General features: G+C 36.2%; 1 protein-coding gene across 2 annotated transcripts in view; it reads right to left on the reverse strand.

Annotated features, from left to right (window-relative positions):
• Positions 1–23,398, reverse strand: part of UGGT2 (UDP-glucose glycoprotein glucosyltransferase 2) — a 233,044-nt gene that overhangs the window by 19,111 nt on the left and 190,535 nt on the right. For both annotated transcript variants that reach the window (XM_069067351.1, XM_069067350.1), the window contains 3 exons: positions 21,918–22,078; positions 21,198–21,312; positions 3,421–3,537 (listed from right to left, as the gene is read on the reverse strand). In XM_069067351.1, the coding sequence (XP_068923452.1) occupies positions 3,421–3,537; positions 21,198–21,312; positions 21,918–22,078 (393 nt within the window). The remainder of the gene's footprint in view (positions 1–3,420; positions 3,538–21,197; positions 21,313–21,917; positions 22,079–23,398) is intronic.

Genomic DNA, 23,398 nt, shown 5'->3' on the forward strand with positions numbered 1-23,398 from the left:
TCTACCGTGCATGTCTACATGTCTACCATTGCCTCTTCATGCACTCAAAACTATGAGACTTGATACAGCTATTAAAGAACAAATTCAGGTAGAAAAGTTCTCGAGAACTGAGCAAAAGAAATCTATAAAATAATTAGAACTATTTTAGACCAAAGGTAGTGAAAATGAAAACCTGTTCATAAGAACCCTGCAAAGAACCTCTATTTAACTAGTTCACAATTTTTCTGTGCTTCCCATCTCCTGCTCTCATACTAGAGGACTTCAACACATATACTGACTGTCCCTCAAACACCCTAACTCAGTTCCTCAACCTACTCATCTCCTATCAGCTATTCCTCCATGCCACCTTAGTTAAAATCGTCATACCTGTGATTTTGCCATCACCCACAAATATACCACCTCTAGGTTAAAAAATCCTGAAATTCCCTTATCTGACCAAAATCTGACCAAAAACACCAAAAGATTTTTCTACCTCACCCTTTGATAACCCTTACAAAACCCCACTCTTCTTCTGCACCACAACCTCATATCCTTTGACCTCTCAAATGTCTCACTGGTCATCTCCCCTGCACTAGCTATTCTCTCCTCTTTTCCCCATCTTGACCCCTTGGTGAACCAATTTAACTTTCTATTGTCCTCCCTTCTTGAATCTCTAGCCCTTATCATATCTCTGATTACATCCTGTCAAACCTCAGCCTTGGGCTACTCCTAACATTTTCTGATTCACTCCTACATATTTGCTACTGAACAAAGGTGGAGAAAATCATGCAACCATTCTGACTGGGTTCACTGTGAGGACCTAAATGTATGTAACATAATCGCAATTGAGCCCTCACTGCTGCTAGGCAATCTTCCTCTACTTCCCTCATCAATTCACTATCCCATGCTCCACAGGAGCTCTTCCAACCTTTTCATCCCTCCTCAGACCTCTGTGGCTCCCTTAGCCCTTCTCCTCTCATCTGAGAACCTTGCTTCATGTTTTACAGGAAAAATTGAGGGCATTTTCAGTTAACTCCTTCTCTATTCCATCTCATTCTCTATCCCATCTCATGTTACTCATATGCCTTCTGCCACTATCTGTTCTTCACCCCTCTTTTACATGATGAGGTAGTCTTATTCCTTACCAAGGCTAACCCTAATCCACTCATGTAATCCCATTGCATCCTTTCTCTTTCAACAGACTGCCTCCTCTGTTACCCCCTCTTTATATCTTATTTTTAATCTCTCCTTGTTTACAGTCTCATTTCTTACCATCCACAAACAGGCCCTCATCACCTCCATACTAAAAAAAAATCCTCATTTAATCCTGCTAACTATCACTGCTAATTGTCCTATATCTCTTCTGCCCTAAATTCCTCTAAAAGGCCATTTACAATATGTACCTCCACTTTCTCTCCTCTCATTCTCCTTAACCCCTTACAATCTGACTTCCAATATGATCTTTCCTCTGAAAATGCTCTCTTCAAAGTTACCAGTAATCTCTTAATTGTCAAATCCAATAACTGTAGGTGTCCCTCAAGGTTATGTGCTGGCCCATCTTCTCTTCTCCCTCTATATAACTTTACTTGGTGATCTCATTGGCTTCTATGGATTTGAATAGCATATTTATGCTGATAATTTTCAAATCTACCTATCCTGTCTTAACTTCTCTGCTGACCTCCAATCTTGCATCTCCAACATGCCCAGAATGGAACTCATTATCCTTCCCTCTAAAACCTGACTTTGCTGTTATGTAGAGGGCAACACAATCCTCCCAGTTCTTCAGGCTCCTAACCTAGGAATGATCCTTGACTTCTCACTTTCCCTTTTCCCCTATGTCTAATCCACTGAAAAAGCCTATTGATTTTAGCTCTACAATATCTGTCTAACATGCCCCTTTCTCTTCTCTGATGCTGCCACCACTCTCAGGCAGGCCCTCATCAGCTCACGCCTTGATTACTACAATAGTGTGCTGTGGGTCTGCCTGCCTCCCCACTCCATGCCAGCCTCTATTCAACTACTAAAGTAATTTTTCTAAAACACAATTCTAACCATGTCACACCTCCTATTCATTAGGCTCTAGAGGCTCCCTGTTGCTTTTAGAATAAATACTAAACTGTTTGACATGCAAAGCCCATTATAATCCATATCTCTCCAGTCTTCTTACACCTTATTTTACTCCATATACTTCAATCTAATGACACTGTTCTCCTTGTTGTTCCATGTATAATATACTCTTTATCTTTCAGCTCTGAGCATTTTCTCTGCTTGTCTCCCATGCCTGGAACACTTTTCCTTGTCAACTCCACTCATTGGCTTCCTTCAAGTCTCAGCTAAAATCCTTTCCTAATCTTAATTTTAGTGCCTCTACACTGTTATTTCCTATTTATCCTGTATATAGCCTGCCTGTATATATGTTTTCATGTTGTCTCCCTCATTAGATTGTGAACTCCTTGAGGGCAGGGACTGTCTTTCACCTCTTATTGTACCCCTAACACTTAGCACAGGGCTTGGCACATAGCAAGCATATATTAAATGATTACTGATGGATTGGAAGAATAGTTCATCAAAGCAAAAGAATAGAAAGTGAAATAAACATGAACAAGGTTGATGTTGCCTGGCATCACTTGGGAAAATTCATACTATGGGCTTATTAGAATAGGCTTTAACAAGGATAATTAATTCTATGAATTCCATGTCCATGAACATTTATGCTTAGTTGCTAGTGATGGTCTTTCTAGTATGTCCCTTATGCTTACTGATTTAAATCAATAAATCACATTGAACAATGAATAAAAATTCCTAGAAAACTGATGTACCATACCATTTGTAAAATCTACACAAATTCCCAATATTTAGCTATTTCCATTTATTCCCTTTAACAGTGTAGAACACTCATCTATGCCTTCGCATTCTGGTTATTTCTTACCTGTGTCCTCACATAAACTATACATGCAAGAGGAACCCTTGTTGAAGGCCTTCCCCTAGACCAACCTGTTTGACTATGGGCATATCTTTTGAATATTTTAAGTATTTAAAAAATGTTTTTGAGACCTCTAGAAAGTAGTAGTTGTATTAATATTATCAATTGAGTGAGAAAACACATAATGGCAAAAACTAGTACAAATTCAGAACACTTATAAATTTATATTTTATCAATCATAATAATGTCTATATATATTTGAAAAATCCAGTGCAGCATATTTTGTCATAATTCAGGATCAAATCGATAATGCTTGATGTGCATAGAAATTCTTGGCCCTTTTGTAATAAATGAAGGTCTTGAGACACAATGTTCCCCTAGCTGTTCTGTGGTCACTAATGCAGGGCAGAGTCTCCCCCAGGACTTAACTTTCAATCTTTCAGTGGGATCAGGATTCTTTCTTTTCTACGTTTTCTACATATTTATATGTATGCCCTGAGTTATACAGAGAAACTTACCAGATCAATTGTTTTGGCCCTTTTTTTGGATTCATCATCACACCATGTTTCACACCACAACCACTCTTGAGGAAGAGACTTAATGGCAACCTGGTGAATCATATTATTGGGTAGGTCCTATAAAAAAAAATCAGATGTGAACTTAGAGACACAATATCTATGATGCCCCCAAATAAAAACAGTCATACAAAGCAGGAGAATGAAGACAGTATGTTTTGTTATTGTTGATTAGTCATTTTGTGATTGTATCAGACTCTTTGCGGTCCCATTTGGGGTTTTCTCGGCAAAGATACTAAAGTGGTCTGCCATTTCCTTTTCCAGCTAATTTTAATAATGAAGAAATTGAGTCAAAAAGAGGTTAAGTGACTTGTGCTGAGGCACACAGTTGATGTCTAAGGTCACATTTGAACTCAGGTCCTCCTAACTCTAAGACCAGTACTCTATCCATTATGCCACCTAGCCCCTCCCTCCCATAGTATATAAATAGTAAAATAATAATTTTAGATAGCATATAAATGTAAAATAATGTATAAACTGCCTTTTGTTCCCTAAATATGCAAATAATTTTCTTTTAAAATTTTTTACTTAAAGTTTTTTTTTTAAAGCAATTGGGGTTAAGTAACTTGCTCAGGGTTACACGGCCAGTCATTTTGTGTGGGTGTTAAGTATCTGAGGCTGGAACGGATCCTGGGTCTCCCAACTCCGGGGCTGGAGCTCTTACTCACTGCGCCACCTGGCTGCCCCTATTATTTTATTTTTTTTGCTTTTTTGGGGGGGGCAATTGGGATTAAGTGACTTGCCCAGGGTGACATGGCTAGTTTTTGTGTTAAGTGTCTGAGGCCAGATCCGAACCCAGGTCCTCCTGACTCCAGGGCCGGTGTTCTATTCACGGTACCACCTAGCCATGCCCTTAAGTTCTTATTTCTTTCTACACTGGGCAGCATATTTAAATTTGTTTTATTAGTTATATTTAGTTAATATAATATATATAATATATGATATAATATATAATTATATATAATATAATAATAGTTAAATTTGAACTGAGTAACTATACTTAAGAAATTTAATTTTAAAATCACTCTAGAACAAAGTTATTATATAAAAAAATAAAGGCTATTAATATGAACACAAGACTTAACATCACTAAGCAATGTCTATACTAAATTTATTGTTTATCAATAAATTTATTTTATCTGTATTTGCCTATATAGACTCTCATTGTCAGCCCAATGTCAGGTTTATTTAAATTATGGTTGCTGGGGGCTGTTCTATCAAAGGAATATTTAAGTCATAATGAAGTAATACAAATTCCTTTTAAAAATAATCAGCTAACATTACTATTGAGGGCATTTGAATAGATATCTTTAGGTTCAGAAGGAGAGTATGAACATAGGTATAAATAATTTAGTAATTATTGATAACTGTGCTTATACATTGATACATATTCAATTTATATATCAAAGTGTTTGGCATTTATAAAAGAAGGGAAGGAAGGAAAAAGAGAGGAGAGGGAAAAGGAGGGAGGGAGAGAGGGAGAGAGAAAGGGAAAGAGATATTTTTATTGCTGAATGAACACTTTTCCTGGCAAAATAAAGGCTTAGTGCTGTACAAAAGAGACTATTGACTCATATTTTTATGGGTATCCTCAAAACAAAGGACAACGTGGTTCCAGATGAGTCCTAGACAAATGAGCTTAGTAGCCTTTGGGGATCAAAAATCATAAGCAACCTTGCAGCTAGTACTGTTGAGGTGGTTACCTCTAGTACTTCTTTCCAGGGTCTTCCAGTAGGGCTGAAAAGAGGGAGATGGCTAGGGAGAAAGTCATGGCCAAAGACAGGTTCTGGGAAAGAATAGACTTCCTCCTCATCTCCTTAGTCATCCCAGAAGCACCTCCTTTCCTCCACCCTGCCCCACCCCACCCTGCCCTGCAACAACTGCTAGGTATGGGAGTCACACACATACACATACACACACACACACACACACACACACGTGTGTGTGTGTATGTGTATATACACAAAAATGTAAAATATGTATACACATATATGTATATGTACATGTATAAACACACACACATATAAAATGTTGTTCCATTGTGTCCTACTTTGGGTGACCCTATTTGGGGTTTTCTTGGTAAAGATATTGAAGCACTTTGCCATTTCATTCTCCAACTCATTTTATAGCTGAGGAAAATGAGGCAGAGTTCAGTGACTTGCCCAGGGTCACACAGCTAGTAACTTGTCTACGGTCAGGTTTTGAATGCCAGGAAGATAAGCCTTCCTGACTCCAGGACTGGTACTCTATCCACTGTACCACCTAACTGCTCTCATGTATATGGGTCTAAATATGTATATACATTTATCTCTAAATACTTTGGGGAAAAAAAAAATTATACTCTGCCCTCCCTGGAGGATGGTTTCTATTTTCCTGTTCCTCCATTCTTATTCTCCATTGTGGCTGCTGGCAGGGCCCATTACCAGTGTAATGTGGTGTGGGTACAGGCTAAGCATCCATACTTCCAGGCTGATTAGAATCTACTTGTATTATATTGATATTTTCCAGCCAAGTGTACTGAATATTCCTCTAGCTATTCAGGCTCTTTATTTCTTTGATGAATACTTTGTAATTGAATCTATAGAAGTCTTTTATGTACTTTGGTAAGTTGATTCCCAGGTATTTTCTGCAAGTTAGTTACTTAGAAGGATTTTCCTTTTCTATTATTGCTTCTTATGTTTTGTTATTCTCATATAGAAAAGCTGTTGACTTTTGAGGATTTATTTTGTTGCCTAAAACTCTGCTGGTTATTGTCTTAATTAGCAACTTTGCTGATTCTCTAGGATTTTCCAAGTATACTATCATATGAGCAAATAGGAAAAGTTCCATCTCCCCTTTACCCATCTCTATGATTTTATTTCTTTCTCTTAACTTATTGCTGTTGCTAGTATTTCCAGAACTATATCAAATAATATTGGAGAGAGTAGGCATTTGTTTCTCTTCCATATTTATTGGAAAAACTTCTACTATATCCTTATTGCATATGATACTTCCTTTTGGTTTTAAGATAGATGCCTCTTGAGATGCAGAGGCAGGCCTAGAAGGCGCAGCCAGCAGAGGCAGGCCGGAAGGGGCCTGATCAACTTGGAGGGCAAGTCTTCCCACCAACCACAAGGTCCACTACCAGGCCTATCACCAAAGGGCTGGGACTGGAAAGAGCAAGGTAAGAAGCAAATACAGGGGCCCCTGTCCTGGACAGCAAACACTCCTGGGGCTACCACTTCATAGCCCAGAAATTTTTTTTAAAAAGCCCCTTTCAGGACCTCCAAAGACTAGGATGACAGAGTGAACCTCACTTGCTCCAAACCCCCCCCTCTGACCCAGAAAACATATTAACTCTTGCCCCAGGGCAAAACCCTCTACAGTAAAGGCTTGGGATCCTAGAGGAAGGGTGTGGCTAGGACCCTGCCCCAAAATGGGTAGAAAGCAGACTACAAAGACAAAGACTCTGGAGTTCTACTATCCTCAGAGGGAGGGACCAACCTCAGAGGGAGACAATGTGGACTCCACACCCAAAGCTGAAACTTTAACAGGGAATGGGTCCCAAGCACAGAAGGCTCTCCTAGATGAGATCAAAAGGAACTTTGAAAACAAAATGAAAGAGATAGAAGACAAAATGAATAATTCTCTGAAAACGAAAATAGCAGAATTAGAAAAACATTTTATAATGAGGAAAACATCTCTCTAAAAAGAAAAGTGTATGATATGGAAAAGGAGCTTCAAAAGTTAACCAAGGAAAATAATTCACTAAAAACTAGAATTAACCAAATGGAAACAAATAACTATGAGGAACCAAGAATTAGTCAAGCAAAACAAGAATGAAAAATTAGAAAAAGAGGTAAAATACCTCAAAGAAAAAATAACTGACCTGGAAAACAGATCCAGGAGAAATAATCTGAGAATCATAGGCCTACCAGAAAATTATGATGAAAAAATGAGCCTGGACAACATTCTCCAAGAGCTTGTTAGGGAAAACTGCCCTGAGATACTAGAACCTGAGGGTAAAATAGAAATCGAGAGAATCCACCGGACATCTGCTGAAAGAGATCCCAAACTGAAAAGTCCTCAAAATGTTGTGGCCAAACTCCAGAACTACCAGACAAAAGAGAAAATACTTCAAGCAGCCAGAAAGAAACAATTCAAATATCAAGGGTCCACAGTGAGGATTGCACAGGATTTGGCAGCTTCTACACTGAAAGATCAGAGGCAGTGGAATACAATTTTCCGGAAGGCAAAAGAGCTCGGGTTACAACCAAGGATCACATACCCAGCGAGACTGAGCATATTCTTCCAGGCAAAGAGATGGTCATTCAATGATATAACAGAGTTCCAGACCTTCTTGATAAAAAAGCCAGAACTCAATGGAAAATTCAACCTCCAATTACAAGATGCAACAGTGACTTAGAAAGGTAAACAAGGAGAACACACACACACCCTGCTATTTGATAAGAGCAAACTGGTTATAGACAAGTAGAGGATATGAGTATAAAATACACATAATGACAATTTTAAAAAATCTTATTAAGGGCTACAAAGGGACTGCAATGGAAGAAAGGGAATAGTTGAAGTGGTAAAGGGTGAATTATGCCACACATAGAGGCATAAAAACTGTATAGCAGAGGAAAAAAAGGGAGGGAGTTGGGAAGCATAAGAGCTTTTCCCTCATTGGTTCTGGTACAAGGAGGGAATAACAACCAGGTAAGCACAGGACTCTATGGAGAAGAAATGCAAAAAGTATCATTTTAGAGGGAAAGAGGGGTAGGAGAGGAGCTTCGCATGAGATTTGTTCCTGTCACTCTTGATGCGAAGAAGAAATAGCATATTTCATTAAGTATAAAAATATCCTACAAGCAGTAGGAGGGGGAAAGGGTTATGAAAGGGGGGTGGGAGTGGTTTGTAGGGAGGGAAGTAGGAAGGGGAAAGGGGAGGAAAAGGGAGGGGGGCTGAAAAGGGAACACTGAGGGAGGTGGTGGTCAAAAAGAAAACTATTAAGGGGGAAAGGGAGAAGATAGGGAAAATATGAACATTAACAGGGGCAGGAATAGGATGGAGGGAAAGAAACAGATAACAATCATAACTGTAAATGTGAATGGAATGAACTCTCCCATAAAATGGAGATGGATAGCAGAATGGATTAGAAATCATAATCCTACAATATGCTGTTTACAAGAAACATATCTGAAACAGAGGGATACACACAAGGTAAAGGTAAAAGGATGGAATAAACTATATCATGCCTCAGCTAAAGTAAAAAAAAGCAGGAGTAGCAATCCTTATCTCAGATAAAGCAAAAGCAAAAATTGACCTAATTAAAAGAGATAAGGAAGGAAACTATATCCTGTTAAAAGGCACCATCCAGAATGAAGCAATATCATTACTTAACATATATTCACCAAGTGGTGTAGCATCCAAATTCCTAGGGGAGGAGGTAAAGGAATCAGAGGAAGAAATAGATAGCAAAACTATACTAGTGGGAGACCTTAATCTCCCCCTTTCTGAACTTGATAAATCCAAACTCAAAATAAACAAGAAAGAAGTTAAGGAGGTGAACAGGATTTTAGAGAGGATAGGTATGATAGATCTCTGGAGAAAACTGAATGGGGATAAAAAGGAATATACTTTCTTCTCAGTGGTTCATGGCACATACTCAAAAACTGACCATGTTCTAGGGCATAAAAACCTCACAATTCTATGCAGTAAGGCAGAAATATTAAATGCATCCTCCTCAGATCATGATGCAATAAAAATTATATGCAATAAAGGGCCAGGGAAAGACAGACTAAAAACTAACTGGAAATTAAACAATTTAATCCTAAAGAATGAGTGGGTCAAACAAGAAATCATAGAAACAATCAGTAATTTCATTCAAGAGAATGATAATAATGAGACAACATACCAAAATCTGTGGGATCCATTAAAGGCAGTTCTTAGGGGAAGTTTTATATCCCTGAGTGCATATGTGATTAGAGAAAAGGGAGCTCAACAAATTGGGCATGCAATTAAAAAACCTAGAAAAAGAACAAATTCAAAATCCCCAATTAAATACTAAATTAGAAATATTGAAGACAAAAGGAGAGATTAATAAAATTGAAATTAAGAAAACTATTGAATTAATAAATAAAACCAAGAGCTGGTTTTATGAAAAAACCAACAAAATTGATAGACCCTTAGTCAATATGATAAAAAAATAAAGAAGAAAACCAAATTATGAGTATCAAAAATGAAAAGGGTCAATCTACCTCCAATGAAGAGGAAATCAAAACAATAATTAGGAATTATTTTTCCCAATTGTATGCACATAAATTTGACAATCTTAGGGAAATGGATGAATATTTACAAACATACAAGTTGCCCAGATTAACTGAAGAGGAATAAATTACTTAAATAATCCCATCTCAGAAAAAGAAATTGAACAAGCCATCAATCAGCTCCCTAGGAAAAAATCTCCAGGGCCAGATGGATTCACTAGTGAATTCTATCAAATATTTAAAGAACAATTGATTCCAATACTCTACAAACTATTTGGGAAAATTAGTGAAGAAGGAGTCCTACCAAATTCTTTTTATGACACAAATATGGTACTGATACCTAAATCAGGAAGAGATAAAACAGAGAAAGAAAATTATAGACCAATCTCCCTCATGAATATAGATGCAAAAATTCTAAATGAAATACTAGCAAAAAGTTTACAGCAACTTATCTCAAGAATAATACACTTTGATCAGGTAGAATTTATTCCAGGAATGCAAGGATGGTTTAATATTAGGAAAACCATCAGTATAATTGATCATATCAACAATAAAACTAGCAGAAACTACATGATCATCTCAATAGATGCAGAAAAGGCTTTTGACAAAATACAACATCCATTCCTATTAAAAACATTAGAAAGTATAAGAATAAATGGATCCTTCCTTAAAATAATAGGTAGCATCTATTTAAAGCCATCAGCAAGTATTATATGTAATGGGGAGCTAGAAGAATTTCCCATAAGATCAGGGGTGAAACAAGGGTGTCCACTATCACCCCTCTTATTCAATCTGATACTAGAAATGTTAGCAGTAGCAATTAGAGAAGAAAAAGAAATCAAAGGAATCAAATTAGGCAAAGAAGAGACCAAGCTATCATCTTTGCAGATGATATGATAATATACTTAGAGAATCCTAGAGAATCAAATAAAAAACTACTTGAGACAATAAATAAATTTGGCAAAGTTGCAAGATATAAAATAAACCCACATAAATCCTCGGCATTCTTATATATTTCTAATGAAATTCAACAGCAAGAGATAGAAAGAGAAATCCCATTTAAAGTTACTGTAGACATTATAAAATATTTGGGAATCTACCTGCCAAAACAAACCCAGGACCTATATGACCACAACTATAAAACACTTTTCACACAAATAAAGTCAGATCTAACTAATTGGAAAAATATCAATTGCTCGTGGCTGGGTCGAGCTAATATAATAAAAATGACAATTTTACCTAAATTAAATTATATATTTAGTGCCATACCAATTAATTTACCAAAAAATTACTTTATAGAGCTAGAAAAAATAGTAACAAAATTCATTTGGAAGAATAAACAGTCCAGAATATCAAGGGAATTAATGAAAAGGAATGCTAGGGAAGGTGGACTAGCTATACCAGATTTCAATCTGTATTATAAAGGAGCCGTCATCAAAACTACTTGGTACTGGCTGAGGAATAGAGGAGTGGATCAATGGAATAGATTAGGCACACGAGATTCAGAAGTCAATGACTATAGTAATGTATTGTTTGATAAACCTCCAGACCCTGGTTTTTGGGATAAGAACTCACTATTTGACAAAAACTGCCAGGAAAACTGGAATATAGTGTGGCAGAAACTGGGCATAGACCATTATCTGACACCATATACCAAAATCAAGTATAAATGGGTCCATGATCTAGGTATAAAGGTTGATACTGTAAGCAGTCTCCTAAAACAAGGAATAGTTTACCTATCAGACTTGTGGAGAGGGAAAGACTTTGTGACTAAACAAGAATTAGAGAACATTATAAAATGTAAAATGGATAATTTTGACTACATGAAATTGAAAAGTTTCTGTACAAACAAAGCCAATGTAACCAAGATTAAGAGGGAGGTGGGAAATTGGGAAAGAATCTTTACAACCTATGTCTCTGACAAAGGACTTTGTCAAAGGACTATGTGTCTGACAAAGGACTAAAATATACAGAGAATTGAGTCAAATTGATAAGAATACAAGTCATTCCCCAATTGATAAATGGTCAAAGGATATGAACAGGCAGTTTTCAGAGAAAGAAATTAAAGCTTTTTATAAGCACATGAAGAAATGCTCTAATTCACTATTGATTAGAGAAATGCAAATCAAAACAACTCCGAGGTACCACATCTCACCAGTCAGATTGGCTAAGATGACAAAACCGGAAAATGACAAATGGTGGAGAGGATGTCGGCAAATTGGAACACTAATGCATTGCTGGTGGAGTGAACTGATCCAGCCTTTCTGGAGAGCAATCTGGAATTATGCCCAAAGGGCTATAAATACTTTCATACCCTTTGATCCAGCAATACCACTCCTAGGGTTATATCCCAAAGAGATCATAGAAATGAGAGAAAGACCCATATGTACAAAAATGTTTATAGCAGCTCTTTTTGTGGTAGCAAAGAATTGGAAATTAAGGGGGTGCCTATCAATTGGGGAATGGCTGAACAAGTTGTGGTATATGCATGTCATGGAATATTATTGCGCTATAAGAAACGGGGAGCAGGCAGTCTTCATATTTACCTAGAGAGGCTTAAAAGAACTGATGCTGAGTGAGAAGAGTAGAACCAGGAGAATTTTGTACACAATTACAGACACAACGTATGTGTGATGACCAACTTTGATAGACTGGACTCTTCTCAGCAATGGAGTGATATAAGTCAATCCCAAAAGACTCATGATGGAGAGAAATATGTGCATCCAGAGGAAGAACTAGAAAGAACTAAGTTTATATCCAGGTGGAAGCAAAATACCTGATCTTTTTCCTTCTCTTATTTGGTTTTATGTCCTCTTTACCATTTTTCATTCCAGCTGGTACAATCCGTCCTTATAACCTGACTAATGTATAATGTGAAAGTATTTACAGATCCTATACTTGACTATAAGCCGTCATGGGGGCGGAGAGGGAGGGAGGGGGACAAAATGTGAAACTCAAGGAACTGTGGAATTGAATCCTGTAAACGAAAAGGAAACAAACAAATTAATTAAAAAAAAAAGAAAGATGCCTCTTTCTATATTAAAAAAGGTCCCTTGTGGCAGCTAGGTGGCACAGTGAATAGAGCACTGGCCCAGGAGTCAGGAGGACCTGAGTTCAAATCTGACCTCAGACACTTGACACACTTACTAGCTGTGTGACTTTGGGCAAGTCACTTAACTCTAATTGCCCTCCAAAAAAGCAAAAAAAAAAAAAGTCCCACTATGTCTACACTTTTTACCAATTCTTTCTTTTTCTATTTTGTTAATGTATGTTTATAAGTGTATGATTTCCCCCCTGAGGACTGCTTTAGCTGCAGCCCAGAAATTTTGATGCATTATTTCATCACTATCATTTTAGTTTATATAGTTTTGAATTATTTGTATGATTTGGTTTTTTGATCCATCACTATTTAGGATTTCACTGTTAAGTTTCCATTTGGGTCCACATCTTTTGTTTGTAGTCTCTGAAACAATAACTATTCTTATTTTGCATTATAGTCTATAAAGGACATATTAACCATTTCTGACTTTTTACATTTGTTTGTAATATCCCTGTGCCCTAGTACATGTCAATTTTTCTTTTTTGGCTTTTTGGAGAGCAATTGGGGTTAAGTAACTTGCCCAAGGTTACATGGCTAGTCTTTTTGTGTGGGTGTTAAGTGTCTGAGGCTGGAACCCGAACTCGGGTCCTCCTGACTTCCGGGCCTGCGCTTTACTCATTATGCCACCTAGCCACCCCTACGTGTCAATTTTTGTAAAAGTTCCATGTGGTGTAGAAAAATATGTATATTGCTTCTGCTATCCCACTTAGAAGATTCTGAAATTCTTTTAAATTTACTTTCACTAGAAATTTGTTCAGTCCCATATTTTCCCTTTTGTTTATCTGTTACTTACCCCAAACTGATAGAGGGATATTGAAGAATGTTGCCACTATTGTGTTACTATCTATGATTTCTCATAGCACGGATCTTTCCTTTATCAATTTGGAGAGTATAAGTTTATTACTGATGATTTGTTGACTATGGTTCCTTTCAGCAGTTTCTTTTTTATCCTTTTTTATTTTTGAGTGTTTGTTTTTGCTTTGTCAGATAAAATGGTTGCAGCTCCTGCTTTTTTGAATTCACTTGATGCATGGTAAACATTTTTCTTATCTCCTGAGTTTTCTTTTGCCTTTGCTTTTGTTTATTAAATGTGTTTTTTGTAGTCAATAGGCTGTAGGAGTTTTTAAAAAATCTAATCTGTTGCTCTTTTTGTTTTATTGGATTACACTCACATTTGAAGTTATGAGAGTTAGGTTTATATTTTCCTCATTCATCTCTAATATTAGGCATTTAAAAAAAAGTTGTTCTTTCTTCTGCTGTAAATATAGCACTTGTCCTTTTTTTTTTTTTGGTGGGCCCATTTTCATTGGCTCCTCCCACCACTATTGCCACCCGATCCCTTTTTCTTGTTTGTTACCTTGTTTAGTTCCTTTTTCTCACCTGCTTTTATCTACTCATATAATTCTCTCCCCTCTTTTTTTTCCCTTTTTAGTTAGATTCCTCCTTGTTCTTCTTCAGTCAACTAGCTTATTCACTAGTTTGTAAATATTCATTTTTGTGAATTCCAAAAATAATTTCGCTCTTTTCTTTATCCTCTCTGTCTACTCCAGACCCTTTTTCTCTGCTTTGTGATTCCTATGATTATTTAGTGTATCTCTATTTCCTATATTCTTCATTCAGTCAAAACTTCTAAAGTATGAATTCTAGATTTTCCCTTCTAAAGCAGTTTCTGACTAGGCCCTGTACAGCTTGCCCCTCTTTTTCATTATACTTCACCCTCAGAACAAAGCCAATCATTTCAGGTATCAGATGGATACAGTCCCAAGGTATACAGTCCAAGGTACAGTCCCCTCACCCTGTCCTAGATTATGCAGACTACCAATGATGCCTCAGGCTACCTTACCAGGATTTCCACCTTCATCATAATCTAAAAGTTAAGTCTCTTACTGGTTTCTCTGCAGTCACTCTGTGTATGTTGCCATCCTTGGCTATAACATCTATTCGCTTCTCTTGAATTTCTGTTGTTGGAGGTGTTTGAGAAGCAAACAATCTCTTCAGTTCCATTTTCCCCCTAAAAATGTTTCAAATGACTCTTCATTCTTGAATAGCTATGTTTTTCTCATTTATGGTCAAGCTCAGATTTGCAGGGTAGGTCATCCTGGCCTGCATCCTGAGCTCCACTGCTCTTCAGAAAACATTATTCCATTCTATCCTGTGTTTTGTGGTGGGTGCAGAATTGTCTTGCATTATTCAAATTTCCTTTCCTTGATATATGGAGGTCTTTCTCTTAATTGCTTATAGAATTTGTTGTTTCTGAACTGAACTGTTAAATTTAACCATCAAGTCTTTTGGAGTTTGCAGTCTTTTTTTCCTGGCAATGACCTATGAATTCTTTAAATTGGCATTTCACTTTCTATATCAAATGTTTTAGGTAGTTCTCTTCTACTACATTATAGATTTAAAGGCTTTTTTTGTCCTGTCTTATTCTTATGGGAGACCTATGATCCTTAGGTCGTCTCTAAGCATCCTGTCTTTTTGAGATTAGTATGTTTTGCTTGTGAACATATTGCAGATTCCAGGTTTTCAATTCTGCTCTTATTTTTGCTGCTCAGGCTATATACATTTTGCTCTCATATTCCCATTTTTATTTTGAACCACTCAGGAACAGGAAGTTGTGGTTCCATGTTCTCACATTTCACACAGCCTCTGTCTCATCAGGTGTTGGATTGTTTTCCTTTGTTTTGCAGTATTTATTCATAGACATCAACTAGTTTTCTGGATCTGGAGCCATATTTCCTTCTTTTGTTAATGTTTTTCCTGTTGATCTATCTGCTTATGGTCTTTGAGTTTTCTTCTCACTGAAATTTTTAGTAATGTCAGTCAATTTTCCCCACTGATATTTCCCTCTTCACTTTCTGATTCTTTCTCCTCTGATGGGAAGCTGGACATTGAGTAGAGTTCACCAACCTACGTGTGCTGCCCCAAGTGACTTGGATAGACAAAATAAACTGACCTTAATTCTTTCCCTCAAGTTTAGTGGAATGTTCCTGGTCCCTTCTGCCTCCCCTTTTCTATTAAATGGAAAAAAAAACCTCATCCTTATCAAGTCTCTTCAGATTATTCATCTGTAGTTACCTTTTCATTTTTCTCTAGACTTCTGTATTTATAGCTCATGGGTGAACGAGGCAAGATAGCTGAGTGGAACAATACAGTACAGCTCAGCTCTACCCTACCATAACACAATCTACTTAATAAACAACTCACCCTTTGGATAAGCAGTAAATATGATACAGAACCCTTTAGAGATGAAAGTGAAAGTACGTATAAGAATTCCCCAGATGGAGGAAAACAAAAACTAAGGTGAAAGATCAAAGGCTTCAGCTGACAACTGAGAACCCGAGAGACTAAGGCAAAACTGCAAGATTTCATAAAAAAAAAAGAGCAAAACTTTCTACCAAAGAAACACATCTGTATAAAAAAAAAAAGAAGCCTTGACTCAGGCTGACAGTTGATTAAAAAAACAAAAGTCCTCAAATGCCTCAGCACGAAGAAATCCTTTGAGGAGCTAAAGTGAAATGGACAGACTTCAGGTATTAAGAAAAAGACCTCAGGGACGGCTAGGTGGCACAGTGAATAGAGTACCAGCCCTGGAGTCAGGAGGACCTGAGTTCACTTCCAATCTCAGACACTTAACACAAAACTAGCTGTGTGACCTTGGGCAAGTCACAACCCCAATTGCCTAGCCTTCCCCCCTCCAAAAAAAAAGCAAAAAAAAAAACTTAATGGGTCTCACACTGGAGAGTATCCACTTAACTGAAGTTAGCATCCATTTAACTGAATATGAAAGAAAAGGCCTCTCTCTATACCCAAAGGAAAAGGCTTCATTTAAGGTTGATTACGGAAGAGGGCAATTTTGGTGTCCTTTGTGAAGGAAAAAATCCAAATACTGATCACTGGGGTAAAGGGAACTTGATTTGATCCCCAGAGTAGGGAAGACCTAAAACTCAACTCTTGGGGCCTCCATGCTTAGAATGCATTCCTTAAATATCCATCTTGTAAAATCCTCCTCAAGATTCAGCTTACCTTCTACAAGAAGGTTCACCTTTCTTGAACCCAATTGCTTAGTGTCTTCCTTCCCTATCTTGTGTTTTAAAACCTTGTATTTACTTTGATGGTGAATTCTTGAAGTCTATATCACTGCAATATAAGTTCTAGGAAATTCTCCTAGACTGGAAAGGTTTTGAGTATGGCCTCCCAGTCATGGACCAGATCTGTTTTTCTATTACAGCCTAGCTATATACAGAGATACATAAGCAGCAGCCTGACTGCCTCGTGATAATGTTATTTTTTTTTCATGGTAACCCATGAAAAATATTTTTTTTTAAATGGTCATCAGTGCTGTATGAACCCCTACAGTAACTGCTAACAGAGTGATGGGAAATAGGGTAGAAGGTTGTAAGAAACATACAGTTATACTGGTAAGACATTTTAATTAGAAGGTTAGTACTCTAAATGTGAGGTCCTTGTCCAATGGCCAATAAATAGGTGCCCTGTTGAAGAATATGACTCATATCACCCTTGACATCCTAGGCTATAAATGAAACCAGAAGAAAGAAGGAAACTGTGACTAAATTGAAGGAAAGTTCACAGGTATTTCTTTGAGAGGCAAAGAAAGGAGTTGGCATAGTAGGTTTTATTATATAACCTGGAGGCAACAAGAGATAATATTTCCTGAGGCATTTGGACATCATATAATTCAGTACTGATTGCCGTTTTCCAAAAAGATTACCATGGAAATAATTGTAGCTTTTGCAATGGTTTTTGAGAATGAAGCAGTAGAGAAAATCTACCTATGAAAAATTTAGTAAAAATCTTCCAAATTAAAATAATATGTACTCTGATACTAGGTGACTTCAATGTAAAGGTGGAGAAAAGTGAGGTTCAAATATATGGGAAAGCATTGTTCAGGAAAAATGCATGAAAGAATAGAAAGACATATATAGTACAGGATCCTTATATCTCTATGTCATAAATGCTTTCTTCAAAAATGAATTGTCAGGTGACGAATGTGGCAAATACCAAATAACACTGTAAAGAATGAAAAAGATGACTCTTCAATAGACAGGAAAAGATTTGTTATTGATGTGGGAGTTTTTCCCAAGTCTTTGTTGCTATTGTTGTTGAGTCATTTCAGTTGTGTCCAACCCTTTATAATACCATTTGTGGTTTTCTTGGCAAGGATACCAGAGCTGTTTGCCATTTCCTTTTCCAGATCATTTTATAGATGAAGAACTAAGGCAAACAAGGTTAAGTGACAGGATCACACAGCTAGTAAGTATGTGAGTACAGATTTGAACTCATGAAGATGAATCTTCCTGATTTTAGGTCTGGTATTCTATCCATCGCTCCACATAGCTATAGGTGTATGAGGCTGGATTAGAATTCAGGTAGATAAGTCTTCCTGACTTTAGACCACTCTATCCACTGCATCATCTAGCTGTCCCTTTTCTTAGTCAGTGATCTTTATATCATTAAACCACTGACTTATCAGAACTAAACAAGAAAGAATAATAATGACAAAAAGATATAGTATACAACTGCAACATTTTAATGCTGAACTATTTAAACAAATAATTGAAAATTTAAAATTGGGAAATGGATATCAGAAGTGACACTGATATAAGGACAATTTTATCAAAAAGTTTAACCAATGGAGATTAATAATTCATCTATTAATTAACAACAAGGAGACCAAAAGAGCCCTGATAGCATCTTGGTCAGCAGACTTCTAGGTTCCTTGCCAAAGAGAGAGATAGCTGCCAAAAGCAAGATCAGGTTAAAAGAAAAACTCCTTTGTAAAGGGTTTTTTTAGAGGGAAGTTGGAGTTAAGTGACTTGCCCAAGGTCACATGGCTAGTTTTTGTGTTAAGTGTCTGATGCTGGATTTGAACTCAGGTTTTCCTGACTCTAGGGCTGGTGCTCTATTCACTGAGCCACCTAGCCACTTTTGTAAAGTTTTATGAAGACCAATGTACAAGTTTGAGAAATTGTGTTTCATAAAACAAAAAGATAGAATGGAATGGAAAACAAGTTTAGAGAAAGTCTGGCAAAATATTGAACAAAGCATGTCATCCTAGGGTCCATGAAGAATGAAAAATAGAAAGATGACCAGGAGAAAAATGGAAAAGGTTTGCCAAAAATCATTATGGAAAGTTAAGGAGAGTAGAACCACCACTCTTGGACCCCATATCATAGTCACAGATGTATTATAAAAGAGGTATATAAAGACCTGTGATACATTAGTAAGGGCATTGAGAGAGACTGAGATAAAAGGTACAGCTAAATCCAAATTAGGATGAATAATGAAACCTGTGATCACATTATTCTGATTCTGACTATTAGAAGCTATAATTATATGTAAAATATGGTAATGGGATCCACACCAATAGAAATATGAAATGAAAAAAAATTTAAAATATATCTGTTTGTTATAACATAATAGCAAAGGATAAGAAAAATGTATTTCTGATTCAAATTTATTACAAAGTATGAAAAGAAAAATAGTGTAAAAAGCAAACTTTTTAAAATTAAAAAAAATTCCTGAGTATTTCACTTAAATATAAGCTTTTACTGATAATACAATGAAAAATAGTTATTGTCATTTAAAATATTTTAGCACAGACTGAATTGTCTTCTCTTTCTCTCTCTCTCTGTCTCTCTCTTTTACACTTCATACCTACACTGGTAAGTACAGAGAGCTTTATCCACATCTTGGTGAATTTGAATGCTCACATTCTCATACACTGACCAAAGTGTAGTGGATGACCTGGGATATTATTTAAAAGTGATACTGTTGTCTTGGCAAAATTTCCCAATAGTCAAGATAAAATAATTTGAAAACCAATTTTTGAAAACAGCTTTAGTCACCCAAGAACTGGAAGTGATTATAGTTGCAAACCCTCTCAGAGCTTGAAGATTTTGAAACTAATAAATAAGCATTGGTTTTAATTTAAAATAACCTTCACCATTACCTTCCAATAAAAAAATTAGAGCAATCTTTATACACTTTAAATCCAGGTTGAATTATTTCTTTTCTTTTTTCTTTAAATTTTTTTAAAAAAAGAAATCTAAATTCTGGAAGTCATCTTTTAATAGCCAAATCTATTTAATCCACATTAAAAATTTGTTGATCAATGTGTTCATCTTCTTAAATTTTCTTTAAAAAAATTAGGATATTTAGTTGTTTCATAAAGCAGTGGCACAAAGAAATCCATCAGTTTCAGCAAGCTTAATTTTACATTTGAAGACAAATTGGTACACTTGTCTTTGCTACATTTAAGTTGTATAACGAGAATTTGAGAAAAATGTTTTTCTTCTAGTATGGAAAAATATAACTCTATGAGAGGAATATATTCCTTAAAATTTTAATAATATGAATGTCAGGAAAAGAGGAAGCAATTTCATTATTGTATCCTATCATAACATGGAACAAAAAGTGCTAGACTGTATGTGAATATTAAAACTACTTTTATAAGTTTAGCACTGGTTTTTCACAGAATATGTCAAAAAAAAGATTTTTTTTATGTAAAATACTTTATTTAGCCAGATCAGTGATTTATTAAATAGATTTAATTCCTGAAGTACATTTATAAGACAAAAGTAAATTTAAAAAATCACAGGACACAAGAAACTGAAATAGCTGCAAAGTTGTTTTTTTTTTTTAAAGCAATCGGGGTTAAGTAACTTGCTCAAGATTACACGGCCAGGTGTTTCTGGGTGGATGCTAAGTGTCAGAGCCCAGGATTCGATATCCAGGTCATCCCGACACTGGAGCCAATGCTCTTACTCGATGTGCTACCTGGCCGATCCAGTTTTTTTTTTAAGTCCAATTATCATGATCAAAGTTGAAGATAATGTGTCAGATTAAAGGAGGGATTGGCATCCTTGGTAGGGGACACTCCTCACTATAATATTCCCTCTTTCTAGTCCCAATTAGTTAACTTTGAAAACAAATTAAGACTTAAGTCCTAGGTATAATTGTAGTTATTTTCCATTTTTTATTTTTGGATTTGTCTTTTTACTAGACTTCACATTTCACATGATACTTCTAGTGATGAAAATTCCTTCTACCAATTCAGACTAGTATTTCCTCTGTCATTTATCATCTTAGAGTTTACTGGGACACAGAGATATCAAGTGACTTCCCCAGGGTCACAGAAACAGTATGTGTCAGATGTGGGGTTTGAACCTTGGTCTTCCTGAGTCCAAGGATATCTCTGTATTCATTATATCATGTTGCATTTATTTTTCAGGAAAAAAATTTTGAACATGTTCTTGAAATGATATGATGTTTTGCTCAGAATATATCAATCAAATTATAACTGCCATATGATGTAACCAAATCTGGATATAATTTATTAAACCAATACTTACCTGATCTAGGTTGGACAGACTGTTTGGATCCTGACTAAGAGCCTGGTACTGACCTCTAAGTCTATCTCCAGCTGCAATTTTTCTGAATTTCTTGAGATCCACAACATACAAGGCACTGAAAAAGAAATATTCCTTAGTCTATATTGTTATTATTCATAAATATGGAGTTTGCTTGGGCCTAGAGGTTCTAGAATCTCATAGTCTTTTCTTAACTTTCCTTTGAATTCAACTGGTTTGAATTTTCTCTACTGTCCATAGAGCACTAAATGTTGGGTCAAGAAGACATGAGTTCAAATCTCATCTGAGATACTTATTTGCTAGGTGACCTTGGGTAAGTCATTTAAACTTCTCTTAGCCTTAATTTTTTCAACTCTGTGTGTGTGTGTGTGTGTGTGTGTGTACTTGATAACTTCTAAAGTCCCTCTCAGCTCTAAATCTAAGATCGTATCATAGAAACTACAATTAACCAAAAATTCCAATGAAGTTCTGTTCTTGCAAATGGAGGAACTAAGATTTAAGGCATCAGTGTCACTGAGACCAGAGATTGGAAATTCAAGTGTCCTCATGTTTACTCTAACATTTATTCAATATAGCATAGTGAGAATTTGTTAATGATGTAAGGGTATATTTTTCCCCATAAATTTCCCAGTCAACAGAAAAGTCACCATCTGAATAAATTATATACTAATGAAAGTTAAAAAAAGCTATAACTTATCTTACCTGATATGGTATTTTCTTTTTACTAGATGGGAAGCCCAATATCCTGATTTCCAGAAGCGGTATCCATCCATTTCAGTTCTACTATCACAAAATGGTGTGTAACCATACGGTGCTCCACCAAGATCAAAGTCTCTAAGCTCTTTTAGGTCTGTTCTCACAATCTAAAAAAATGAAAAATATTTTTTAAAAAATCTGTTGAAGATTGTAATAAAAAACTGACTCTGTAAATCTGTATTGTAAATCATCTTCTGACCTTTGCAAATGAAAGAACTAGGGGCGGCCAGGTGGGTCAGCGAGTAAAAGCACCGGCCCCAGTGTCAGGATGACCTGGGGATCGAATCCAGGCTTAGATAGTTAGCACCGCACCCAGAAATAACTGGCAGTATGACCTTGAGCAAGTTACTTAACCCCAATTGCTTAAAAAAAAAAATGAAAGAACTAAACTTTCTTTACAATATCATGTAACTTCAGTTTTGACAAACATCTCCAACATACAATCTGAGTCAGTTAAACTATCTCAAGAGATCAGAAATGGAAGGGACCTCAGAGGCCATTTAATCTAATCCATGCTCGAAAAAGAATCCTTTCTATAGCATCCCTCTTAAGTAGTCATTTGGTCTCTCATGACAGGGAATCCAATACTTGAGATATCCCAGTTCCTTCTGGTACCTCAAATTGTAAGGAAATTTTTCCTCACATTAAAATTAAATCTACTCCTTCACAATTTCTAACCATTGCTCCTATGACAAATGAATTCTCAATTGTTCTTTCTACTGGTTTAAAAAAATTACTTTAACTTTTTGTTACATTTTAAGTTCCAAACTGTGTCCTTTCCTCTCTCTTTATCTAGCACTAGAGAAGGCCACCATTTGATACAAATTAGAGAAAAAGAGAGGGGTGTGTGTGTGTGTGTGTGTGTGTGTGTAAAACCATACTATGCCTACTTCTATTTATCAGTTCTTCCTATGGATGTAGATAGCATCTTCCTTCATAGGTCCTTTGTAGATAATTTGAATATTTATAATAACTCAGAATAGCTTAGTTGTTCATTGTTATTCTTTGAACAATATTGCTGTTGCTGTATACAATATAATGTTGCTCATTTCACTCTTTACTCTTTCATCTAAGTGTTTCCATGCTTTCCTAATGACAGACTGCTCCTCATTTCTAACAGCATAATAGTATTCCATCACAATCACAGTCATAACTTGTTTAGTGACTACCCAGTTGATGAACATCCCCTCAATTTCCAGTTCTTTGCTCCCACAAAGAGAGCTATTATAAAATTTTAGAAGATAAAGGTTCCTTTACTTTTTCCTTGATCATTGGGAAACAGACTTAATAGTGTTTTTGCTGTGTCAAAGGGCATATAATAAAGAAGATAATTTCAGAATGCTCTCCAAAATGGTTGGATCAATTCACAGTTCCACCAATAGTGTATTAGGGTCCCAACTGTTAGACATCCCCTCCAACACTTCTTG

This window comes from Petaurus breviceps, unplaced genomic scaffold, assembly GCF_028583685.1.
Source record: "Petaurus breviceps papuanus isolate PSGF00001 unplaced genomic scaffold, PetGlider_PUasm1.0 90743, whole genome shotgun sequence".
NCBI lineage: Eukaryota > Metazoa > Chordata > Mammalia > Diprotodontia > Petauridae > Petaurus > Petaurus breviceps.